Source organism: Poeciliopsis prolifica, unplaced genomic scaffold, assembly GCF_027474105.1.
Source record: "Poeciliopsis prolifica strain line A6 unplaced genomic scaffold, Auburn_PproV2 SCAFFOLD042, whole genome shotgun sequence".
Lineage (NCBI taxonomy): Eukaryota > Metazoa > Chordata > Actinopteri > Cyprinodontiformes > Poeciliidae > Poeciliopsis > Poeciliopsis prolifica.
In genome coordinates, this window is record NW_026562417.1 from 2,947,800 (window position 1) to 2,970,097 (window position 22,298).

At 42.2% G+C, this 22,298-nt stretch overlaps 1 protein-coding gene across 5 annotated transcripts in view; it reads left to right on the plus strand.

The window, feature by feature from the left end:
* The window catches only part of LOC129376247 (anoctamin-4-like), a 39,078-nt gene that overhangs the window by 9,406 nt on the left and 7,374 nt on the right, over nucleotides 1-22,298 (plus strand). The window contains exons 3-17 of one of the 5 annotated variants that reach the window (XM_055055795.1): nucleotides 3,528-3,752; nucleotides 11,190-11,390; nucleotides 11,507-11,655; nucleotides 11,948-12,097; nucleotides 13,285-13,385; nucleotides 14,059-14,103; nucleotides 14,175-14,306; nucleotides 14,381-14,487; nucleotides 14,677-14,732; nucleotides 14,838-14,959; nucleotides 15,366-15,500; nucleotides 15,774-15,870; nucleotides 16,795-16,855; nucleotides 21,782-21,864; nucleotides 21,997-22,137. In XM_055055795.1, the coding sequence (XP_054911770.1) occupies nucleotides 3,528-3,752; nucleotides 11,190-11,390; nucleotides 11,507-11,655; nucleotides 11,948-12,097; nucleotides 13,285-13,385; nucleotides 14,059-14,103; nucleotides 14,175-14,306; nucleotides 14,381-14,487; nucleotides 14,677-14,732; nucleotides 14,838-14,959; nucleotides 15,366-15,500; nucleotides 15,774-15,870; nucleotides 16,795-16,855; nucleotides 21,782-21,864; nucleotides 21,997-22,137 (1,805 nt within the window). Of the gene's footprint in view, nucleotides 1-3,527; nucleotides 3,753-5,515; nucleotides 6,030-6,821; nucleotides 9,973-11,189; nucleotides 11,391-11,506; nucleotides 11,656-11,947; nucleotides 12,098-13,284; nucleotides 13,386-14,058; nucleotides 14,104-14,174; nucleotides 14,307-14,380; nucleotides 14,488-14,676; nucleotides 14,960-15,365; nucleotides 15,501-15,773; nucleotides 15,871-16,794; nucleotides 16,856-21,781; nucleotides 21,865-21,996; nucleotides 22,138-22,298 lie in introns of those variants that run through there. The other 4 variants (XM_055055794.1, XM_055055797.1, XM_055055799.1 and 1 more) reach the window with 4 other exon arrangements.

Genomic DNA, 22,298 nt, shown 5'->3' on the forward strand with positions numbered 1-22,298 from the left:
CCTGGATGTCAGAACTGTGGGGACTTAACTACAAGTTCCCACCCAGAGAGGGGATATGCGGCCCCGATGAATGAATCAGAATGCTATAAGAGCAACCATGAGACCCAATACCCACCATGGAAAAGACGGTTTGGTATGGGCAACTATCAGATGCCCAAGGATTAACTGGCTCTCCAGCTAAGGCAGGGTAATAACAACAGCAATACTGGAAAGGCATATGGGAAAGGGAGGTGTCCCACAACAGCAATGCACAGTGGCTGATCTCTCTACGAGAGGACCACAGCAAGCTCCCTGTTCTGCATAGTTCTGAACCCCCTCAGCCAAATTATCAACAACACTTGTAACGGATACAGACTCAAAAATGGGGCCAACATCAGTCACCTTCTCTACATGGATGACATCAAGCTGTATGCCAAGAGTGAGCGAGACATTGACTCACTGATCCACACCACCAGGATCTACAGCATGGACACGGGGATGTCATTCGGACTAGAGAAGTGTGGTTGGCTGGTCGCAAAGAGGGGGAAGGTCATCTGCACAGAAGGAGTCTCACTCCCACAAGGAACAATAGCAGACATAGAGGACAGTTACAAGTACCTAGGTATACCACAAGCTAATGGCAACCTCAATGAGGACACAAGGAAGGAAGCCTCAGCTAAATACCTCCAACGAATAAGGCAAGTCCTGAGAAGCCAGCTCAATGGCAAGAACAAAATCCGTGCAATAAACAGCTATGCCTTGCCAGTAATCAGATACCCTGCTGGAATAATTAGCTGGCCAAAGGAGGAGATAAAAGCCACAGATATTAAGACTCAAAAATTACTAACCATGCATGGAGGGTTCCACCCAAAATCCAGCACCCTGAGACTGTACACGAGCCACAAGGAAGGAGGCAGAGGACTAGTGAGTGTGAGAACCACTGTCCAGGACGAAACATCCAAGATCCATAGATACATCAGGGACAAAGCCTCAACAGACAATATGCTCAGTGAATGTCTCAGACAACAGGGAACGGAGGTTGAGGTGCCAGAGATACCATCATGGGAGGACAAGCCCCTACATGGGATGTACCACCAGCAAATAACCAAAGTGGCTGATATCAGTAAATTCTACCAATGGCTGGAAAAAGCTGGACTCAAGGACAGCACAGAGGCCCTCATCCTGGCCGCCCAGGAACAGGCCCTAAACACCAGAGCAATAGAGGCCCAGATCTACCACACCAGACAAGACCCAAGGTGTAGGTTGTGCAAGGAGGCCCCTTTCTGCTTACTCTGCAGTTCTAGAGTTCAAAATGTACAGATAAAAAGGCAATTTTCATCCACAGCTCGTATTACTGCCCTCTGTGGACAGGAGAGGCAACGAGCAAGGATATGCTGGATAAATGATACCCTGGCCTCAGATGTACAGCTGAATCAGTTACTGATACAGAGTCTGAGGTTCTGCTGTTCTGTGAATGGCTTACCATTTAGTAAAATATGTTGGTTATTATGTGTGAAAATGTAGCTGAGTTCAGATTGAACCAGCTAGCTTTAAACAATGGAACATTCTGCAATCTGATTCAAGTGTCTACAGGTGTGAACAAGTATCTGGCTGTCCGCACATCCATCCATCCATCCATCCATCCATCCATCCATCCATCCATCCATCCATCCATCCATCCATCCATCCATCCATCCATCCATCCATCCATCCATCCAGTGCTAATCCAAAATTCTAAACAATTTTATATTTAATACAACACTTTCATAAAATCTTACAGAAACAAAGCAAGACAAAAATCTGAGAACATATTTTCATCTCCAAAGTGCTGCTACAAACCCATCTAAAAGATTCAACTTTTCTTTATATCCAAGTCTTCCAGGGATATATAAGCAATTTACAAGATTTAGCACCATGTATAGTGTGCAGTTTGAAATTGCACTCATTAACTCCGCATTACCGTTAGATCTGGTATTTGATTTGTTCTTTCAGAGCTGCGGTAGAACATCGATGATGCAAAATATAGTGCAGATTCAGTGTAATAGAAGGAACTGTGTCCTTAGAGATAAGTTACCAAGACAACAAGATTATTATTCTCATATTACTCAAAACAATTACATCTGTCATGGGATGGATGAAAAGACACATAACATATTTTTCTCACAATCAGAAATTAAGTTATGATAAACTTATTCTGTTGTTGGTCTCTTAGGATGACCAGAATAACCCATGGTCAGAAAATGGGTTAACATATTGACACAGTAAGAATATTTTGAATTAAATTCAGAGGTTTGCATACATTTCCTTCATGGAATTTCTTAAGGATAGCAATTGGCTTTGTTGTCCTCAAGCCTGTTTGTTACTATCTTGCTGGAGTCATTTACATTGTTGGGATGTAAACCAAACTATAACTGGTTCACCAGAACATAGCCTGTGACAAATCCTAATACTAGTCAGATCTTTTTTCACGGATTAACTGTCTTATCCAAGACTGTCATGACATGGTGACAGTTATGAAGAACACATACTTTTGTAAAAGTTATGTACTGCGTCTTTAAGGGTTTAATATGCATTCTTATATATGTATATATATATGACTCAAAATGGAGCAGTAACTAGCTAATATATTTGGCTTTCAAAACCAAAATGTAGTTGTTCTGAAAATGTTTAGAGACACAGTAATTGCTTTATATGAAAACTTTTGAATTTAAAGAAAGTAGTCACAAATCATAGCAAAAATAAATAATGCTGGAAATTAAACAGGAAGTGTATAGCTAAGAAAAGGTCCTGTCAGTGTTTCTTGTTTAGAGTGAATTTTAGTCCATCTCCTCTCCTCCTGCATAAAACGGGTAAATGCACAGCAAATGCAGTAGTTCACTGTTGCAATCACTCTAATGGGCAATTACTCTGGATGTCCACTTTATTGTTCTGTTATGCTAAAATACTTTTAGCAGCAGATACCTCTCTGTTTCGGCTGTCTGCTTATGTTTTTGTGTCATAAAAGGGCGAAAGGTTCATGTTGGACCCTTCCACCTCTAAAAGACGGATCTGAAGTGGCTGGCAGCAGAAAGCCCAGCTGCTCTAGGTCACCAGTCTTAGAGACCTTGTAAAAGTGAAGGAAAAGCCTGCGGAGAGAAAATCGAAGGCCAGAGGCGAGCCGAGCTGGATCAGCAGTCTGCATGTCTTCACAAAGCGGAGAGGGAGGCAGATAAAAAGGCTGGCTGGCAGAGGATTCCAGCCTTTCACTCTGATGAACCAGCACTGGACCATCTGCTGTTAATGATTAGTCATTCAGAATGCAGTTAAAATAATTATTTCCACATATCTGTACTTAGAAAAAAATGGTCTTACTTCTTCATTTTTGCTTAGGAGTGTGTAACTTGACATTGAAGCAGAAAAAGACAAAGCTCCGATGGGCACGTTACTTTCTGTCACCACTAGATGGCAGTGTTGTCTAACTAAAACCCTCTTCACAGATGTTCTCATTCTGTGCTGATTGTTTTTTTGTTTGCTGTTTTTTTGTTGTTGTTGTTGTTGTTTTTTGACAGGGTTTGACCTCGGGGGTCAAGTGGCGATTGGCTTTTCCCACTGGAAGAGTCCCGTCCAATCAAGCAGCCGGAATCTTCACAGTCCGGATGGTGTTCGCTCGGAGGCTTCGGCGGCCCCACCCATCGGCGAGCATGCTGAGCCGGTGTCCTGTCCGGCGTCGCTCTCCATCAACCCGCTGCCCACCTGCAGCGCCAGTCAGGAGACACTGTGCGACAGCAGCACAAGTAGGTTAGACGGCGTGGTGGATGAGACGCCTAAAATCCAGTCTAGTTGAGTCCGAAATCGCCATCTCGACCTTAGCCAACAGGCTGTAAATTTCAGAGAGCTGGTTTTATGGAAGACCAGAAATTAATATCCCTTCACTATCTTAACATTTGGTCGCAGTTGAATGACACTGTGGGGATTTTTTTCAGTTCAGACAAGAACGCTTCTCAGATTAGAGAAAAATGGAAGGAGCCAAGTTCTGGGCAATTGTTTATCAATCATTTATTCATATTGTTCTTCACACAACCAGAGTAGATGCGTTTCCATTGACCATACAATTGCGCAATTTGGCATTTTGAAAATAAATTTGCTTATTGGAAGCAAATTTATCATGAAGCAACAAAGCAGCTTAAGTCCGCCGTACTACCACCACCATCTTTGACCCTGTCTTGTGTTCATGATGCGCCAAGTGTTATGAGACAAAAATATTCAGAAATATTAAATTTTTGTCTCATCAATCCTTTTCCAGAAATTATTTCGGATCATGAAGGTATTTTTGGGGGGCAAATGACATACTGGCTTTTGAGTTGTATTTGGTCAGAATAGGTTTTCTCATTGGAACGCTCCTATGGAAGCCACTTTACCTTACCTGTGCTCTACAGGGCTTTAGATGTTGCTTTGGGTTCTTTGAGACCTCATGGATCAATCCTTGACGCATCCTGAATTACTCTCAAAGTAATGACCCAACTTATTTTTGAGACTCCATTACTTAGAGTTAGGGTTAGGGCAGAATTACCTTCGAAGACAACAAAGTCACTTTGGTAGGTAACCGTGTCATTGCTTTTTGAGAGCGTCTGGTCTACTTCATGTCTATAGCAGGTCGTCCATTAGGGATTTTGTGATAGTTCTGTCCTAAAGAGGCATAAGGGAGACCCAGGTGCTGAGAAATTTGCAGAGCTGGAAGTATGATGAAAATAATAATCAAAGCAACTAACAGCAAAAGCTAACAGGAGACAAAAACTGGAGCAATAACTGGAGTGCAGGTAGTGTGGTGGGTTGTAATGGAAGTGAAGAACAATGTAATTGGAAAGCTTAAATATACCGAGAAGGCCAGACGGGAGTGGAAATGACAGAGGAGCTAATTACAGGTGAGTGGATGCAGCTGGGGAATGGAGCAGGTAGGCTGATGGTGAGGTAGAAAGTAATCAAAGCTAAAAGAATCAGAAGGGGGAAAGAAACCTGAAACTAATAAAGCAGTAAACTGAAATACTAATGTAAGGACACAAATCCAGAACACAAATAATGGGACTCATTGGACTCACACAAGAAATAAAAAAAAAATGGGAAAAATGTAAAGAAACAAACTATAAAGAAACGATCCAGACAAAAAATAACTGAAGCTACAAGTCCAAACCTTAACCCTTCATAATAACTACAGATCTGGAAATAATGAAAACTCCTTGTGTAAGATGTAAATTTATGTAATGTGATGGGGGCGGATAGGAAAAGCAGAAGAAATTAGCAGTAATACGGCAATGACTTTGTCTCCTCTTTCAATTTTTATTAACATTTTTAAAATTGACCCGGCCCCTAGTTCCCGTGGCGATGTGTGCCCTTGAGTCTCCATGGCAGCTACCTGCTGACACTGTAATCGGTGCCAACTGTCATTGTGCTGTGCTGCCGCAACGCTGCCACAGCCAGCACTCTCTTCCGATTGGCCCGCTGTCAGAGCAAGCCTGACGTCTGATTGGCTGGCGTTGAAGAAGCCGATGAGCACCACACACACACACACACACACACACACACACACACACACACACACACACACACCCTCGCTCCATCTCCTCCTCTCTCTCCCTGACACTGTAAACATCTTGCTCATGCTTGCGTGTTCCTTCTCCTTTCTTTGAGGATCTCTTGAATGCCAGCCTCTCCAGTCCGGAGCGCGCGCGTGCGTCCCTGCGCGTCTGGGATGTTGACTTGGTCGCTACGGTGATGGGGTAAAAAGTGTGTAGGAGGGAGGGGAGATGCTGCTTTCCCTCGTGGGACGCCGTGTTTGTTTGCTGGTGTCCCTCGGCGAGGCCGTTCGCTGGCACCGGAGGGAAAACGCGGGCTGACCGAGTGTGTGTGCAGGCGTGCATGTTTGCATGTTTGTATGTAGAGGAGTCCTTCTGGCTGTTTTGACTTTTGCTTCAGCTCAGCTGGGAAGCTCCCCCCTTCAATCCCCAGTCCCTCTGTCCCCTCTCTCCTCCGCTCTGAGGGGTGAAGCTGCCTCTGTCTCTGCCCACCTCCACACGGTGAGTGTTGTCAAGTTGTCTTGAAGCGAAGGCAGCTTGTTCTTCAGAGTGCTGCAGTGCTCTACTTCATGTGTTGCCATGTCCTCCTCCTCTCACTCACCTTTACCCCCGGCTCATTCCTCACACTCGGCTACCCCCCCCCCCCACCGTGACCATGCAAGCATATGACCTTCAGTCGCTGTGGCGGTGAACTCTTTTTTTTTTCTTTCCCATACACTTCTCCATCGTGCATGATGCATTGCTCCGAACACACTCAGAAAGGTCGTGTCATTGACGCCGGAGAGTGTGAGCGAGCGTCCTGCTGGATGTGCAGCGATGGATACTCCATCATTCCCTGACGGGGAATAAAAGACACATCCAAGGACGACGATGGGCGCATCCAGATGGAGGGAACGCTTTTCCTGACACTGATCTGCGAACCGCACACACGCACGCACACATGCACGCACACATGCACGCACACATGCACGCCATCGTCTTCTGTTCTCTTCTCCTCTGTGACATAGAAGATCTAAAAACGGCCGTAGAACGGATGCTACCATTTTCTCCAAAAATATACTGTTCTTTGAATAAAAATGCCACACATATCTTCTTTTTTTGTGTTTTGTTTAATGTTCTACATGTAACACAAAGTTCATAATTTGCACTTTCATGTACTTCCATTTGGGTTACCGTTACTTCTAAAAAACTGTCAAAATGCTTTAAAAAATTTCAAAAAGATTTTTTTGGACAATATGTCAATGTTTTTTTGGTGTCTGGAAAATGTGCCCTTTCAAAAACCTCAACAAATCAAATCAAAAGGCACCACCCCTCACCCAGCCCATCACCTAGCCACCAAGCAGAGTTCCAACACGTTTGGTCAGCTGGTCTCTTCATAAAAATCCATATTCCCATCATGTTTTAGTGTGTGTGTCCATTTGGTTTCTAACTTATGGAATTCTGCACTAATATTTGCTAGTGTCCTCATATCACGATGTTCCTTCCTCCAAAACACACTGCTGGTATGTTGTGTTTGGGGTGCTGTGCAGTGCAACTATTCCTCTAAACATGCAGTGTGAAATGGAATTGAAACCACTCACTGATATTTCTAATAGCTCTTTTCTTGGCTTTATGCGTACTTCGCCTCCTTTTTTGTGAAGTTTTTAAAATGTATAGTATATTTCATTCCTCATTATTACACTAAATGATTGATTTATTTGGGTGGATATTTTCATCTTTATTGAATATTTGGACCGTTTTTGCCTATTTTTCTCACTAATATTTAGGCAGAACTACTGTCTTAAAGTTTTATCTGTAAATAAAAGAAAATATCTGCAATGTCTTTTCAATCTGAAACAAAAGACAAATTGTGTTAGATGTAGCATCAATGAGGCGTCTTGAGCTGCCGAACTCCCACACAGGAATGTTTATGAGCACTAATATCTGATATTGCCTGCGAGGGCAGAAACACTGGCACAGCCTCAAAACTGGAAAAGCACCATAAAATATCACTTTGACTATTTCTTGATCCTAGTGTCTCGAAAACTAAAGTTTTGGTTTTGAATTGGTCAGTATCGATCAGAGATATTCTAAGGAATTAGCAACGGTGAACTGGTAACATGGTCATGGTTGAGCAAGAGCCATGGTGGACTGATCTGATGAAGCAAGTTTTCTTATGAAGTCTCTTGTATGTTAAGGCCTGATGGTGTACGCGTTGTTTGAAGAAGGCAAGCCCACAGAGGCTTCTGGTAAACTTCTGTTGAGAGACTATGGGTCCCTCCATTTCTTGGGACGCTACTTTGACACCTCTCTATCTAGCACACCGTGTGTCCACTGTCATGGAAAAATTGTTCCCTATAGGGTTAAAGCTTCTTTCAGCCATATGTTTCACTTTTTCACTGAGAACACTGAGAACTTGAGTTTTTGGATGCGGGCTGGCCTCCCAAATTCCTGGATATGGCCTCTGTGGCAAAGAAGTAGATACCATGTAGATACCACTTTGCAATGTTCTGCTGTTCAGAGTCTGCTGCTAACATGCTGAAGACAGATACCGCAGCCCACATCCATGTGTCAGGAGGACCCCAAGTATCTAAAGGTTGTCTTGTGGCTTGTTGGTGTCAATTTATCTTCGAATTTAGTCTTCAGACAGAATGCATTTGCCATGTCAAATAAAAATCTATTCTTCAACTTACAAGGTACTGTATGTCAGTTGGACGTATCCCAAGAGCCACACCTTAGACTTTAACAGCCTCTGTTAGCCTGAGAAATGCTGATGTTGATACCAGAAATGTTAGCAAAAACAAAACTGAACGATTGCTCATGTGGAGTCGTTGCCAAGAAAAAGGTTTACAGAGATGCATCTGGGTGAAACCCAAGACTTGTGGAAAAATGTATTCTGGACAGATGAGGCCAAAGTAGTGATTTTCGCTATGATTCACGCTACCACAGTTAGCTAATGCCCAGCACAGGCTTTAGGACTGGCAGATAGAATCTCTATGGACTCAGCTCATGTGTTGGGCAGTAAATTTGTACTTCTGCCCTTTGGGAGGCGATTCAGGGTGCCTTGTTTCAGAAGAAAAAGGCACAAGAACGCCTTTCCATCAAACTCCAAAACAGGAGGAAGAATAAATTAATTCACCAGATTCACAGGACCCAACAACCTCTTTCTGGGAAGGAAACAACTCCTGCATTCCCAAAAAGTAACCGTTCGGTTTCAGGAATATACTGTAGATCTATAAAACATTCTCATTTTCACTTCTCTTTTATGAGTTTTGATCGTTGATCCTGCGATCAAAATGTGTTTGAACTACCTATGCTTTTCCCTATTAGGTTTCAACCCTGGCATATGACAATCAATACGTTTTGAAATTTATTCTGAGAGTATATTTAAAAAAATAATCCAAGAACCAGCAATTATTTCGGCACAACAGTGTTAAAACATTGCTTTATGGTTGTTATTTTCTGTCTTCACCCTGAAAGACATTCATCATTTGGGAATTGATTGAGTGGGATTGGTGAAAGCAACCGACGCTCGTTTTGTTGCTTCTCTGGTGCCTGTCTGTCAAAGACTCTCACCTGCAGTTTAAATATTTCAGCCTTGTGTGAATGAATGCATTTTGATCGGTCGGAATGCTTCGGAGATATAAAAGAGTGAAAGCAATCGCCAGATGAAAGGGTATCTGATGAAACGGAGATCTGACGATGAGGTCGGCTTCTCTTTCCTTTTATGTGCGCTCCCATCAGTTCACCATGCGATCTCAGATGTAGCTTGCGTTACACACACCCCGCCGGGCCGTTAATGTTGCATGGATGCATTGTTTGACCCGTCACAGCGTGACCCGTCGGCGCAGCAGCCTGACATTAGCCAGGGTCGGTCCTCGAGGGCCGGAATCCTGCATGTCTTAGTTCTCTGCCTGGTTTAACCCACCTGGATCCAATGATGTCTCGTTGGAAGGACTAAGAAGAACACTGACATGCTGAAAAGGTTGTCACTACCAAGTGAGAGAGAACTAAAATGTGCAGGATGCCGGCCCTCCAGGACAGACTTTGGGCACCCCCGACGTAAGCTAATCTGTGACATCCTAGTCCCCAGGCAGCTAACATTTATAGTAAGCAATTCTAATCTCCACTAATGAGAGCAGGGTTGACGTTCTGTAAGGAAATTGGGCCGCTAATGCATCAAATACTGAAAGTGAAGTCAAAAAGCTAAAACGGTGGAGCGCTCCTGATATTTCTATGTCATATTTGGAGAATTGCACACAAAATCAACAATTGTGGCTAAAAGACAAAACAAAAGAACCAATTAAGACAACAGAGCCCAAAAAAAGAAGAAAAAGTCGATTCGACAGTAGGGTACTTCGGTGGAAACACCGTTTTTTTGTATGTTCGCTGTTTTTTTTGCATCACACGACCAACAACCGGATGTCGCTGCCGACGAAAAAGACACAGAAGTCAACAGGAAGTGGTGAGAGAAGTGACGATGCGACATATTTTCATCAATGACTTTTTCATCAATGGAAATGCAGCAGTTGATAATTATTTATTTTTTTTTTTATATCAGTGGAATATAAATAATTTCTTTTCACACATTTGTAATGGAAATGCGGCTAGTATGACAGCAGCTTCAGTTTGCTTCCATTTTATTAACTTAAACCCAGTACAGAGGAACATTTACGGACCCTTGGAGCAGTAATTTTGCTTGTTGGGAGTTGGATCGCTTACCGCTCTCTGCATCCAGAGGCTCCGCTGTTCCACAGCATCAGCAGCTGATTAAAAGCTTCTTCCCCCCCACTTCTGTCTCTCTCTCTCTTTCTTTCTATCCCTCAGCAGAAAAATTCAGCTGAGTCACATTTACTGTCACAAACAAAGGCAGTCATTTAGGACTGAAGGTTAAAAAAAGATAAATAGGTAGCTAGATTGAGTTTAATTCATCTTTTTTGGCTAAACTGAGAATATTTTAACAATCTGGGAGTCAGTCTAGTTGAGAAAAATTCTCAGTTATCATGTGGTTTTATTGACTGGTGCAGATTTGAATGTTTTTTTTCTGTGTTAATTCTTATGATGATGCAATGCCTCCTGTTTCCATTTTATTTATTTATTTGCTTTTTTTTTTGCAAATTATGGTGACAAACAGATCAGGACCGGCAGTCATGCATAATGTTCTGAGACGCCTCATCCCAACGCTAGCTGTGTTTTCATTACTAATGTGCACAAAACTATAACAATATTCCAGTCACGTAAAAAAAAAAAAAAAGAAATCATAATTTTGTAATTGTGGTGTTTCCATTAACTAAGAAATACAATTAAAATCACACGACTAACATTGTCCATGTGATAGTTCATAGGAGAATGATGGTATGTATCTACTACCATCATTGTCCTGACACTTCTTGTTGACTTTGTCATTTTCGTCTGTAGTAACATCCGGTTGTTGTTGTGTTTTTTTTGCAATTCCAATTTGCAACATTTCATGGTCAATGGAAGTGCAGCCAGTGTTTGTGGAATTATATCACGGAAAATCTTAGGGGATTCTGAAACCTGGACTGTTGAAATAACTCTTTACATCAACAGAGGAGGCACATAACCCTCTAAAATAAAAAATTTTAAAAAGGCCTTTTCAGTTTGGTACTGCAAAGTGTGCAAAGACACAAGACACGAGTGAGTTTCCCTGCCTTTCCGCAGATGTGAGTTTATCTCTACATGGATTTGAGCCCAAGCAGCAGAGCCCGCACCGACACCGAGAGCCGCAGCGGCCCTCGGCCTCTGGCTACCAGCTGGCCGACAGACCCCTCGCTTTCCTGTACCTAGAGAGGGACGGCGCCATGGAGGAGTCGTCGGCCGAAACCCTGGACTCCAGCACGCAGGGCGACGTGCCTCCACTGGGTGAGGCTTCTGAAGACCTACAGAGTTTTATTTTTATTTACATTTTTTCTCTCCCTCTCTCTCTTTCTCTCTCTCCAGATAATTTAGTTTGTTTTCTCACCCGTCTTTGCGTTTAGCCGTGAAGGACGTCCAGGTGGTGCTGCAGAAAGAAAGGTCGGACGGCATCAGCACCCCGTCCAGAGACGACGACTCCACCCTCCAGAACCCGGGGACTCACAGCAGCATCCTGGATGACAGCAGCAAGTCGCAGTCAGCCGTCCCCGAGGTAGACTAGGAGAAAGATAAACCGAGAGAACACAAAAAGAAGTTCCAAATGATTATTTCATTTTATAAGAGAAAAATACTGTCCAAACCAGCCTGGCCATCTGTTAAAGAAAAGTACTTACTATTTACTTGATTGTGCTACAAAATGACACTTTGTGCCTGGGACGTACATAAAACTGCCTCTTTAAGGTTTTTAACCAATTAAGACCATTCTGAATATCTAAGAGGTCCAGGTGTGAGGTAAATAGTTTGATGTAACTGAGGCGCATTGTTTTCTGATCTTCTCTCCACAGAGGAGGAACAAATCGACTGGTCTTTGCTTTGGTGACGGAAAAAGTCTCATAGACTACATCCTGGTTTACAGGAAGTCCAGCTCCCAGTCCGAGAAGAGGGAGATGTTTGAGAGGAACATCCGCGCCGAGGGGCTACGCATGGAAAAGGAGGTAAGGAAAAAAATTAAATGTGACTAGAGCTTCACGAGTTGTGTCTTTTTCATAGATATTTAACTTGCTAATAGGTATTAAGGATGTGGTTATGGTCCTAGTGTGAGATTTATAAAACCTTTGTTCACCATTACTGATGTAGGCTGTGACAATAATTCGGTGAAAGGATAGCCCGGAAAACGTGAAACATGAAACTGTTGCTGTGCAAGTTCGGTAACCAAAGAGTGAGTTAGTTACCAGACGCCACCAACCTAGCTTAGCTCACTGTCGGAGGGTAAAAATGCTGTGAATATTGAATATTATCAGACATGTACTTTATCGATATTGATCACGTGTCTCATCGCGATATATATATTGGTATTGATTCATTGTCCAGCCCTCAAAAACCTTAATAGACTCACAAGGTCCTATACCGAGACATAGGAGTTTGTTTTAATTCAAGAAATGTTTTCAAATATTAGAAGTTAAAATATCTGGTGGGAGAATATTTTACTTATAACTAGCACTTTTTCATCAATATTACAGAATTAATGACTTACTTATCATGCTGATCATGCTAAATCATCTCCGCCTACACACCCAGAATCTTATTAAGGTCTATAAAATTGTGTTTTGCCTTAATTTGGTTTTAGAACACATTCAGTCTTACCAAAGTAAAACTTAAAACGCTCAGCGCTTTAGTGCCAGCGTTGAAATCGTGGCATAAGGACTCTGCTCCCACCTCGAAATCAAGAGATTCGATGATGCTGTTTTGAAATCGTCTCTTGGAATTGTGAAACTTCTGGATCATCTCTGGCCTTTCAGAGATGATCCGAAAGGGTCATCTCCTGCTACAACTTAACGACGTAGCAGGGCCCGCGTCGTGATCGGAGCGTCTGGAGAACGATCAATGAAACTCTTTCAGCTCTCGGCCGTGGGTGTTTCTTTCACAGAGTCATTGGGTTATTTTTAGCTCTCCTACTAGTCGTTTGCAGATAGTCACGCTTTAAACGATTCACCCACGCTGCTGGAACGTACGACGATGTAAGGGAACTGATACCGAGCGGCCTGGGGGAAAGTTACTGAAACTGTTTCGGTGTGTGTGTGTGTGTGTGTGTGTGTGTGTGTGTGTGTGTGTGTGTGTGTGTGTGTGTGTGTGTGTGTGTGTGTGTGCGTGCGTGTGTGTGTGTGTTTGCTGTTCTGCGCAGGCCTCTTTAACAAACAGTGATGTGATCTTCCTGAAGCTGCATGCGCCGTGGGATGTTCTCTGCCGCTATGCGGAGCTCATGAACATCCGCATGCCGTTTAGGTGAGATTTTTCAGACTTCATTCATCTGTGAAAAAAAGCAGCATTTGGACATGGCTTACGTCTTCACTGGGGCGTCCATATTGATGTGGTAAACTAAAGCTGCTTTTTGATATTGATTTTTTGTTTGTTTGTTTGTTTTTGTAATTTTTTTCACAGTGATTGCAAATCTAAATGTTTGGGCTCAAAATCTTGTTTTTGGGAGTTTAACAGAACTTAGAACTCTTCTTGTTCAAGTTGATTTCTCTGGTTACAAAACATTCTGAGTCAGGTTTTTAGGCCTCCTTTTTCACATGTTTTCACGTCCTATTAGCCTTATATTTGGGCTGATGGTGGCTCCAAAATTTGATCTTGCTGTCCTTAAGCCACTTAGTGTCGAATTGGATGGTCCAGCAAAACACCCAGACAACATAATACTGCCACTCCTCCAGCACTCAAGCTGGATAGCTTCCTCATTTTTTGCTAGCATCTTATTGTTCTTGCTAGCTTCTTCCATTTATTGACAGCATTTTTAGTATTATTCAATCTCAGTAAGGAAAAAAAAGAGGTTGTATGCTTTTTCACACACATCATCAGTCACATATTGTAGCGGTATGTGTCCGTAATTACAGAACTTAACGCCATTTCATTCTTGCGCTCAACATTTTCTAAACCTTTGATCGTCAATCTTTGCCAGGAGGAAGATCTTTTACATGCACAGACGACACAAGTTTTTGAGCAGGTTAGTGTGGAAGTTTTCAGAAACGTCCCACTCAATAATTCTGGTAGTTTGAAACGAAACTTCTCTTCCAGGATGGAGAAGCGCATCAACAAGTTTCGGGGATGGCTCCCCCGCAAGCCCATGAAGTTTGACAACGACACTCTGCCCTACTTGGAGGAGAACGAAAGCTTCACGGCTCCCTTCAGCCGATCGAGGATCCATCAGTGAGATTTTTTCATTTTAATCTTGTGGTTTTGAAATCTTTGACATGTGTGCCTCACTCCCCCTTCCCTTTCAGTTTCATCATCCACAACAAAGACACGTTTTTCAACAACGCCACCAGAAGCCGGATCGTCCACCACATCCTCCAGCGGGTCAAATATGAGGAGGGGAAAAACAAGATGGGTGAGTTTTCTCTGGACATTCAAATGTCAGAATTTCTTTACTACTTTTAAAACTCGGAAAATTTTCCAAAGTTGAAAATTTTCCACTTTTGAAACTTAGAAATTTTTTCTCTATTTTTTTTTTTTAGGTGGGAATTTGTTCATCACACATTTCCGTGGATACTAAATACTGTTTTCTCTCTCGTTGCAGGACTGAATCGTCTTCTAACCAACAACTCGTACGAGGCGGCGTTCCCTCTTCATGAGGTAATCACATCCGCCTCCCTTTGCGGCTCACGTTGTCGCTCTCTCCTCTTCGCCGCTCGCTCCGTTCAGCGTGTTCAGGGTTTTCTTGTGGTTGAACCGCATCAGGGCAGCTACCACAGCAAAAACTCCATCCGGACCCACGGAGCAGAGAACCATCGGCACCTCCTCTATGAGTGCTGGGCCTGGTGGGGGGTCTGGTACAAGTACCAGCCGCTGGACCTCATCAGGTCAGTAGATGAAAAAAAAAAAAAAAAAAAAAAAAAAAAACTTCAGAAATTTGAAATTCTTGGAAATTTTTTAGAAAAAACTTGAAAAGTTCAAAAGTCGAACATTTTCAAATTTTGTGTTTTCTGGATTACAATAAATTTATTTTCTTTATTTCTTTTACTTTTAAAACTCAAAAAAGGAGAAAAAAAATCAATGTATTTTCTAGAAAATTTCAGAGTTTTTTTTTGGTGGGGGGGGGGAGAGGGGTTTGTAGCAAATTTTCAACTTTTCAAACTCAGAAAATGTCTCGCTGTTTCACAACTCCTGAGATTGTAGGCAGAAATTTTCCCTCTTGTTCTTTCTACCTGACCTGCTGCGGCCCTGACGCGCCGCCGTACTCCCCGACTTCCTCTGCTGTCGTTTCAGGAGGTATTTTGGCGAGAAGATCGGTCTGTACTTCGCTTGGCTCGGCTGGTACACGGGGATGCTGTTCCCTGCGGCCGTGGTCGGGCTCTTTGTGTTCCTCTACGGGGTTTTCACACTGGAGCACTGCCCGGTCAGGTAAACACGCAAATGCTGCTCTTTCTTTCCACAAATAATGCCTTGTAAGTTGTTCACATTTTTGTTGGTAGACCGAGACGAAGTAACTCTTCATGGAAAACCTATTTTTTAACATTTTCATGCAAATAGAACCTCAAAAGCATGGACTCTTCCAGCTGTACGTTTAGTTTTTAAGTACATTTTTAGCCCCATGTGTTCTAAGACATGAAGCCTCCATTGTAAAGGCCGAGGTTGTATTTTATGCTGGTTAATTTGGTGTTTGCTTTTCTCCAGTAAAGAAATCTGCCAGGCCACCGACACCATCATGTGTCCCATATGCGACCAGTACTGCCCCTACCTGAGGCTGTCAGACAGCTGCATCTACGCAAAGGTACGCCCGCCGCAGAGCGCTTCCTGCAGCAACCCGCACAACAACCAGAGGAATAAATGTGGTGCTTTGACTAGGCCTGTCGCAATAAGCAGCGAACCAGTTAATCACATGAGAAGTTGAAATGAACTCAGTCATTTGCACAATTTCTACCAAATACCGGATGACTGAAGTTTTTCAGCCGGGCGCTTTGACGTCATCATTCGTTTATTTATTTATTCATTTTTTTGTATTTCTTTTTGTTTATTTTGGATGTTTAAAATGTCTTCCAGCTCCAGTGTTAAATGATTATTGATATTTGAGCGCGTGTTCTTGCCCTCATTGTGTCATTACCGTTATGTCACTTGAAAATGGAACAACATCATCATTTATTACACCGAATTCTCTGAGAACTTATCCCGTCCTGTAAAAATCTGTTATTGTGACAGGCCTAATCTTAACTAAACGTTTGTACTTTTCAGATATGTTGTAGTTGTTATTGTTATATGTGCATGTGTGGCTTCTTGCTATTGTTTCTTGGTTTCTCTCTTTCTGCAGGCATAGAAGCTAATTGTTTTCTCTCTACGCTTCTTCCTGTCAAATTGTTTTTCTATTAAATTTGAACAATAAAAATAACAAATTCTAAGAACGTTTCTTATATATATGTTGGAGCCAATTTATGTTGAATTTTGCAAATCACAAATTCTCTCAATTTAGTTTTTTCTTCAGGCAGTTAGAATATGCTTAAGTTAGTTTGTTTAATGAGTAAATAGGCATATGGGCTCCACAACAAAGATATTTATTGTTTTTAATCAATTATTCAGGTTATTCAGCCGTCAGATTGGTGCAAAGTGTGATTCCATCCGTTCAGCTTTCGAATGCTTCGGGAAGAACTGATCATTCATGCATTTGTTTGACAGTAAAACAAAGGCCTGTCTGTATTTTTAGGTCACCCATCTCTTTGACAATGGAGCAACTGTTTTCTTCGCCGTGTTCATGGCAGTGTGGGGTGAGTCCCTGCTAACCTGCTCCCCAACATTCCCAGTGTCTTGTGTTCCCGTCTTGTCACCCGAATTCAGCGTCACCATCACGCCGACGGCTCAGTTGAAAATGAACTTCAACTGAACTTCAGACAAAGCGAATACACTGAGCTGTTTTTCTCAATAACATTGTTTAATTCGTTTAGGAAACGAAGGCAAAATCTGCAACAGGAGCTTTGTGTTTCCGTGAAACCGAGGCGGAAACAATTTCATCGCCGCCGCCCCCGAAACGTGACAGGTCGCGGCTGTCCCGTCTTAAATTGATGTGTGATACGATGTCAGTGCAAATCCATTTTAAGGTCAGGATTATATGCTTAAGCCGCAGCTCACACCAGACGCTGTTTACCTCAAATCACACGTGAGGTTCCTCATTGGTCGAGAGTCCAGTCCTGTATCTCCTCTGCCCAATCAGAAGTTGTTGATTTTTTGTTGTTGTTTTTTTTAAATCTTGATCACTGCTGGAATGTGAAACACAGCAAGGTTTCGAACGAGGATATTGATTCACTCACCGAGGAGACAGTTGGACAGAGACTGGGATCAACATGATGTGAGATTAAATCAAAATGTTGGTTTTCAGTGGCAAAAAATGAATATTAAGCAGCAGACGGAAAAGATTATGAAAACTGATGAAAAAAAAATTGCAATTGAAATAGAAAAACAGATCTCAATAACTGTTCATTTTAGTCTGTTTCCTTTTTGTGTTTCCTGTGAAAAAAAAATCCTGTAGATTGCAGGACAGGAAACATGCAGTTTAAATCCCTATTTCATCCATCCATACTTTTTTTTTCTCAGTTATTCACTGGTCATCAATGAAATAAAATACCTCAACAAATCCCATCTGTTGAATGTAAAATAAGAACACGGACACATATTTATGAGCAAAATTGCAGAAAAGTACAAATGGATAAGATTGATTCATGTATAATACCTGACGTAACCAGTTCATGTCTTTTCTTTTCATTATTTAAATAATACTTCTAAGACCTTGTCTGTATTTCAGTTTGTGAAATTTGGCGATGCTAGAAGCTAGCTTTGGCTAACGGTTACGTTCACAGTGATTGAAAGTCATTTATATCAATTCCGTCACTGTTTTTTTTTTTTTTTTATTTCTGCTGGGCACAAAATCGATGAAACCACCTTTTCACAATTAGCCAAAAACATTTTTATTAGCCAATTCTTCCAACTAAGAAGCTCTTCAAAATAAGAGCCCTAAACTAAGATGAATCACTTCACAATTAAAAGGAATATAACAATTTCTACCACTTATTTCACTCGAAAAATGTAGTGTTTTAATTTTAATCGTTTTTAGCTTATATCATGTTTAACTCTCTTTAAAAAAACTTGTTTGTTGCTTGAAATGCCACTTTGTGTTACTTGAATTTTTCAATAGTGCATATTTGCATCAGTGGCATATCAAAAGAAGACAGAATGACTGAATCACAGCAGATTCAGATGTAAAAAAAGAACAACAAAAAAAGTTATTATTTCATAAATGCTGTACAAGGTCCCAGGGTATAGATGGCGAGTGAATAAAACCCTCTGGATCTTTGTAGTTTCCTGTTGCGCAGGTTGTGGGATGTGACGCACCATCGGAAGAATCACTGTAGACTAAATAGGAGTTCTGTTTCATGTAATAGTATGGGAGCTCTAAAGGGACACAAATAAGAAAAAAGTCAATTGTATATCCTGGAAAAGTGCAAAATGAAGGCTGCGGACGAACAAATACAGGATTTCTATCCTCTAAGAACTGCTGAATAATTAAAGAAAACACGAAATGACACCAATTATAAGTCAGCATATGGTTATACACAAAAAATTTTATATGCTTTAATGAAGTTTTTTTTGTTTGAAAATAGTAGGCTTCAGAATAAGAGTGACTGAGTACAAATAAATGCTAGATTTCTATATTTGAAGCAATTATGTATCACAGTTAAGTCTGTCACACAAAACAATCCCAACAAAATGTGGTGGGTTGGTTTCTACTCATTCTGGATGGCCGTCTGGCGTGTCTGCTGCCCTTCTGTGTGCATGTTGAGTCACAGCAGAATCACTCACCGCTGAGCTTGTGAACAGAGTCCGGTTGTTGGAGAGCCTCTTGAACTCTTCGCTCGAGCCTCCAACATCTCAGCATGAAGAGCAGGACGAAGCACAGCTGCAGGGCAAAGGTCAACACGCCCAGCGCTATGACGGCGCTGGTGCCTGTTGAGGGGGAGGAACAGAGAACATGCAGATGGATTTACGCTGCGCACCATTTTCAGTGTTTTCGGGAAAATACAAGTGACAGGTTGCTGCAGCAACTGTGTCCTAACATTGTCCTCGTCTCATTCATCCCAAAGCTGTTCTGTGGAGGTAAAATCTGGACTTTCCCACACCAAACTCGTAAATCCATGTCTCTGTCTACCTTGTGCTTTACTGCACGGCCATGTTGGAACACTGGCATCACCAAAGTGAACCCGACTCCTGAAAAACAGCCGAGCACCTCAGTGACAATGCAGGGAGACAAGTGCTGTTCTCCTGGCAACGGCCTGACAAAGACGTCGAACACGTCTCTGCTCTTTGGGTCACAGCGTCAGACGCTTTGCATGAGAATCAGAGATTTAAAGGTTTGGAGTCGGGTGCTGGGCCATGGAAACCCATTCCATGAAGCTCCTCTCTGCCTGCTGTTCTTGAGCTAACCTGAAGGCAACACCACATGTTGAGGTCTGCAGAATATGACACTCATCATACCCGACCATCTCATTATAAGGTATAAAATAGCCCTGGAGCCCCAACTAGGTCCAGCATTAGCGTTAGTGGCTAACAGTTTACCAGTCCTGGAGTTCTCACAGAGCTTAGAAACGATCATAACCTTGTACATTCCTCTTTTTCTGTGGTCACCACAACTGTGACCATCGAAATAAACAGAACAGCTCATAAACTACTACGACCCTCTGCCTGAAAAACAAGAGTCAAATATAGATGGAGGTCACCATCAAATTCTGGTGCCTTCAAAATAACACACACTTACATTAGCCGAAGAGTCGACATGTCAAAACATTGTATTTTAATCCCATCGAGTTCTAGGTTTGATTGCTACGCTAGTCAAACCACAGTAAAACTGATATTCAGCTTTTAGGGGACTTTGGAAATGTTCCAGTACCGACTGATGATGCAGCGACTTCCCTGACAGCGATGTCTGTCTGTACGACGGCCAGCGTCAGGTTCTGGTTCTGAATGACTCCCATCCCGCCGCTTCCCGTCTTCTGCCTGCAATGGCCAAGCTAACGCCAAAAACAAAAAAAATTATGTTTACATCGCTAAAAGTTTATTTTGTTTACCAGAAATACCAGAAATATTCATCAATAGCAAACCTGTTAAGTTATGCAATATTATGAGTTGCGAGGTCAGAGGTCAGAAAACTGTACAGTCACTTTTACTCTTATTCATGATACATCAAATTTGTCTAGAGCCATAAAAGCCTGCATGACCCTTCATGAGCTATAGTTAAATTGAAGGAAAATAAAAAAAAATAAAAAAACTGCAACTCACAGATATTTTGCGTAGACTCAAAACCGAGATGAGAGACGTTTTGCAGCAGACGGAAAAGCGCGCCGACCTCGCAGCTCTTCTGCTGCCCCGACGAATACAGTTTGGGTTCACTGGCAACGGAGAATGCGCTCAAATCCCTTCATTATGGCCCTCCGGCATGGGCTCCCTGCCGGCTCCCAGCGGAAAGCTGGGCCCTTCCCAAACAGCTGAAAGCCTTTCGCTTTCAAAACATCCCACTTCTCTGAGGGCTAATGGCGGACCTGGACGTAGCAGAGGGACAGAGCGCAGACAAGTGGAGGGTAGAGACTGTGAGAATAAAGGGCAGTGATTAGAGCAGAGGGGCAAGTAAACATGTGCAATGAGTAAGCTATCCGCAGGACTTTGATCAGAGACGAACCAGCCAACCTCTGCCTCAGGACTCTCTCTGGGAATAACCTCCACTTTATAGCTTAAATGATCCAATCAGGCTTTTTAAATGCAAACCTAATCATGTTCTTCAGGCTTGCTTTAAGGCAAAGTGAGTGAACCCAGATCCAGCTAAAACTTGACATGGAATGGGAAATTCCAGGTCCTGTTTTGAACGTTTGGCCTGGAAACATTTAACAGCCTGGCTGAAAAGTCCAGAAAACGTTTCCTCTGTGCGACAGACGCTTCGCAGACGACCTCCGAGTCCGTGAGGTCAGAAAACCGCCACGCCTGTTCAAGTCCGTTCAAAGTCTGGACCTGAAACGGCCGACATGTCCCTCACTCTGAAGAAACATATTGGGAAAGCAGTTGATGTGAAACGGCAGCAGAAGATTTCCTGAAATAGGAAATAAAGACTAAATTAATATTCAGTATTAATATTAATACTGAATATTAATATTCAGTCTGACTGAATATTAATAATAGTAATATTAATACTGAATATTAATATTTAGTATTAATATTGAATCACAAGACAGTTTCATTAGTCGCTTTTGTTTCCATTTCAGTTGCCCAAACATTTACCAGCGCATACAACAAAAGCTATACATACAAGTAGAACACTTTTACTAAGCAAACATTTGCCACCTATAAAGAAATAAAGATGGTTGTAGGATATTTGCTTACTTTTTGTTGATGGGTCGCTTTGCTACAGCAGAATTAGAAGTGCAAATCGCATGAGGTTCTGTTTTTAAAGCAGATGAGGTGCAACAATAATTAAGAGACAAAAATGAAATGACAGGGGAAAAAATGCAGAAGAGACGACCAGAATCGCAGTAATCTCCACAAATACATCGATTCTCACTTTAAAAAGAGTAGGCAATTCAGTAAATTTACCTTCATTCTCATTGGAAGAAAAGCATGCGATGAGAATAATGAATTTCAGTTTTTCCTTCCTCCAGCAACAGTCTTCCTGGAGTTCTGGAAAAGACGAAGGGCTGTCTTGGCGTACGACTGGGACCTCATCGACTGGGAGGAGGAAGAGGTAAAAGGATTTCACTCCCGCCTTCGTCCTCCGGGTGGATTTGCTGCTATGATTAAGAACTCTCGTTATGCGGTTTCTGCGCTCTCTTGTGCGTGAAGTGGTGCACAAACTCCCCTGTTTCTGGTCATCCAGGATGAAATCAGGCCCCAGTTTGAGGCCAAATACTCCAAGAAGGAGCGGATGAACCCCATATCTGGAAAGCCGGAGCCCCACCAGGCCTTCACCGACAAGTACAGCCGCCTTCTCGTCTCATCGTCTGGAATATTCTTCATGGTGGGTCTATAAAACATAAATAAAATCTTAATTTATTATTTAAATGTTTCAGACACAGGCTCTCCATCACCTAATTGTGTATTTATATGTATATATTAATTCTTCCATGTATGTTTGACAAAAATCCTCTCATCTGCTATGGCAGCCATTCCGCTGAGCAA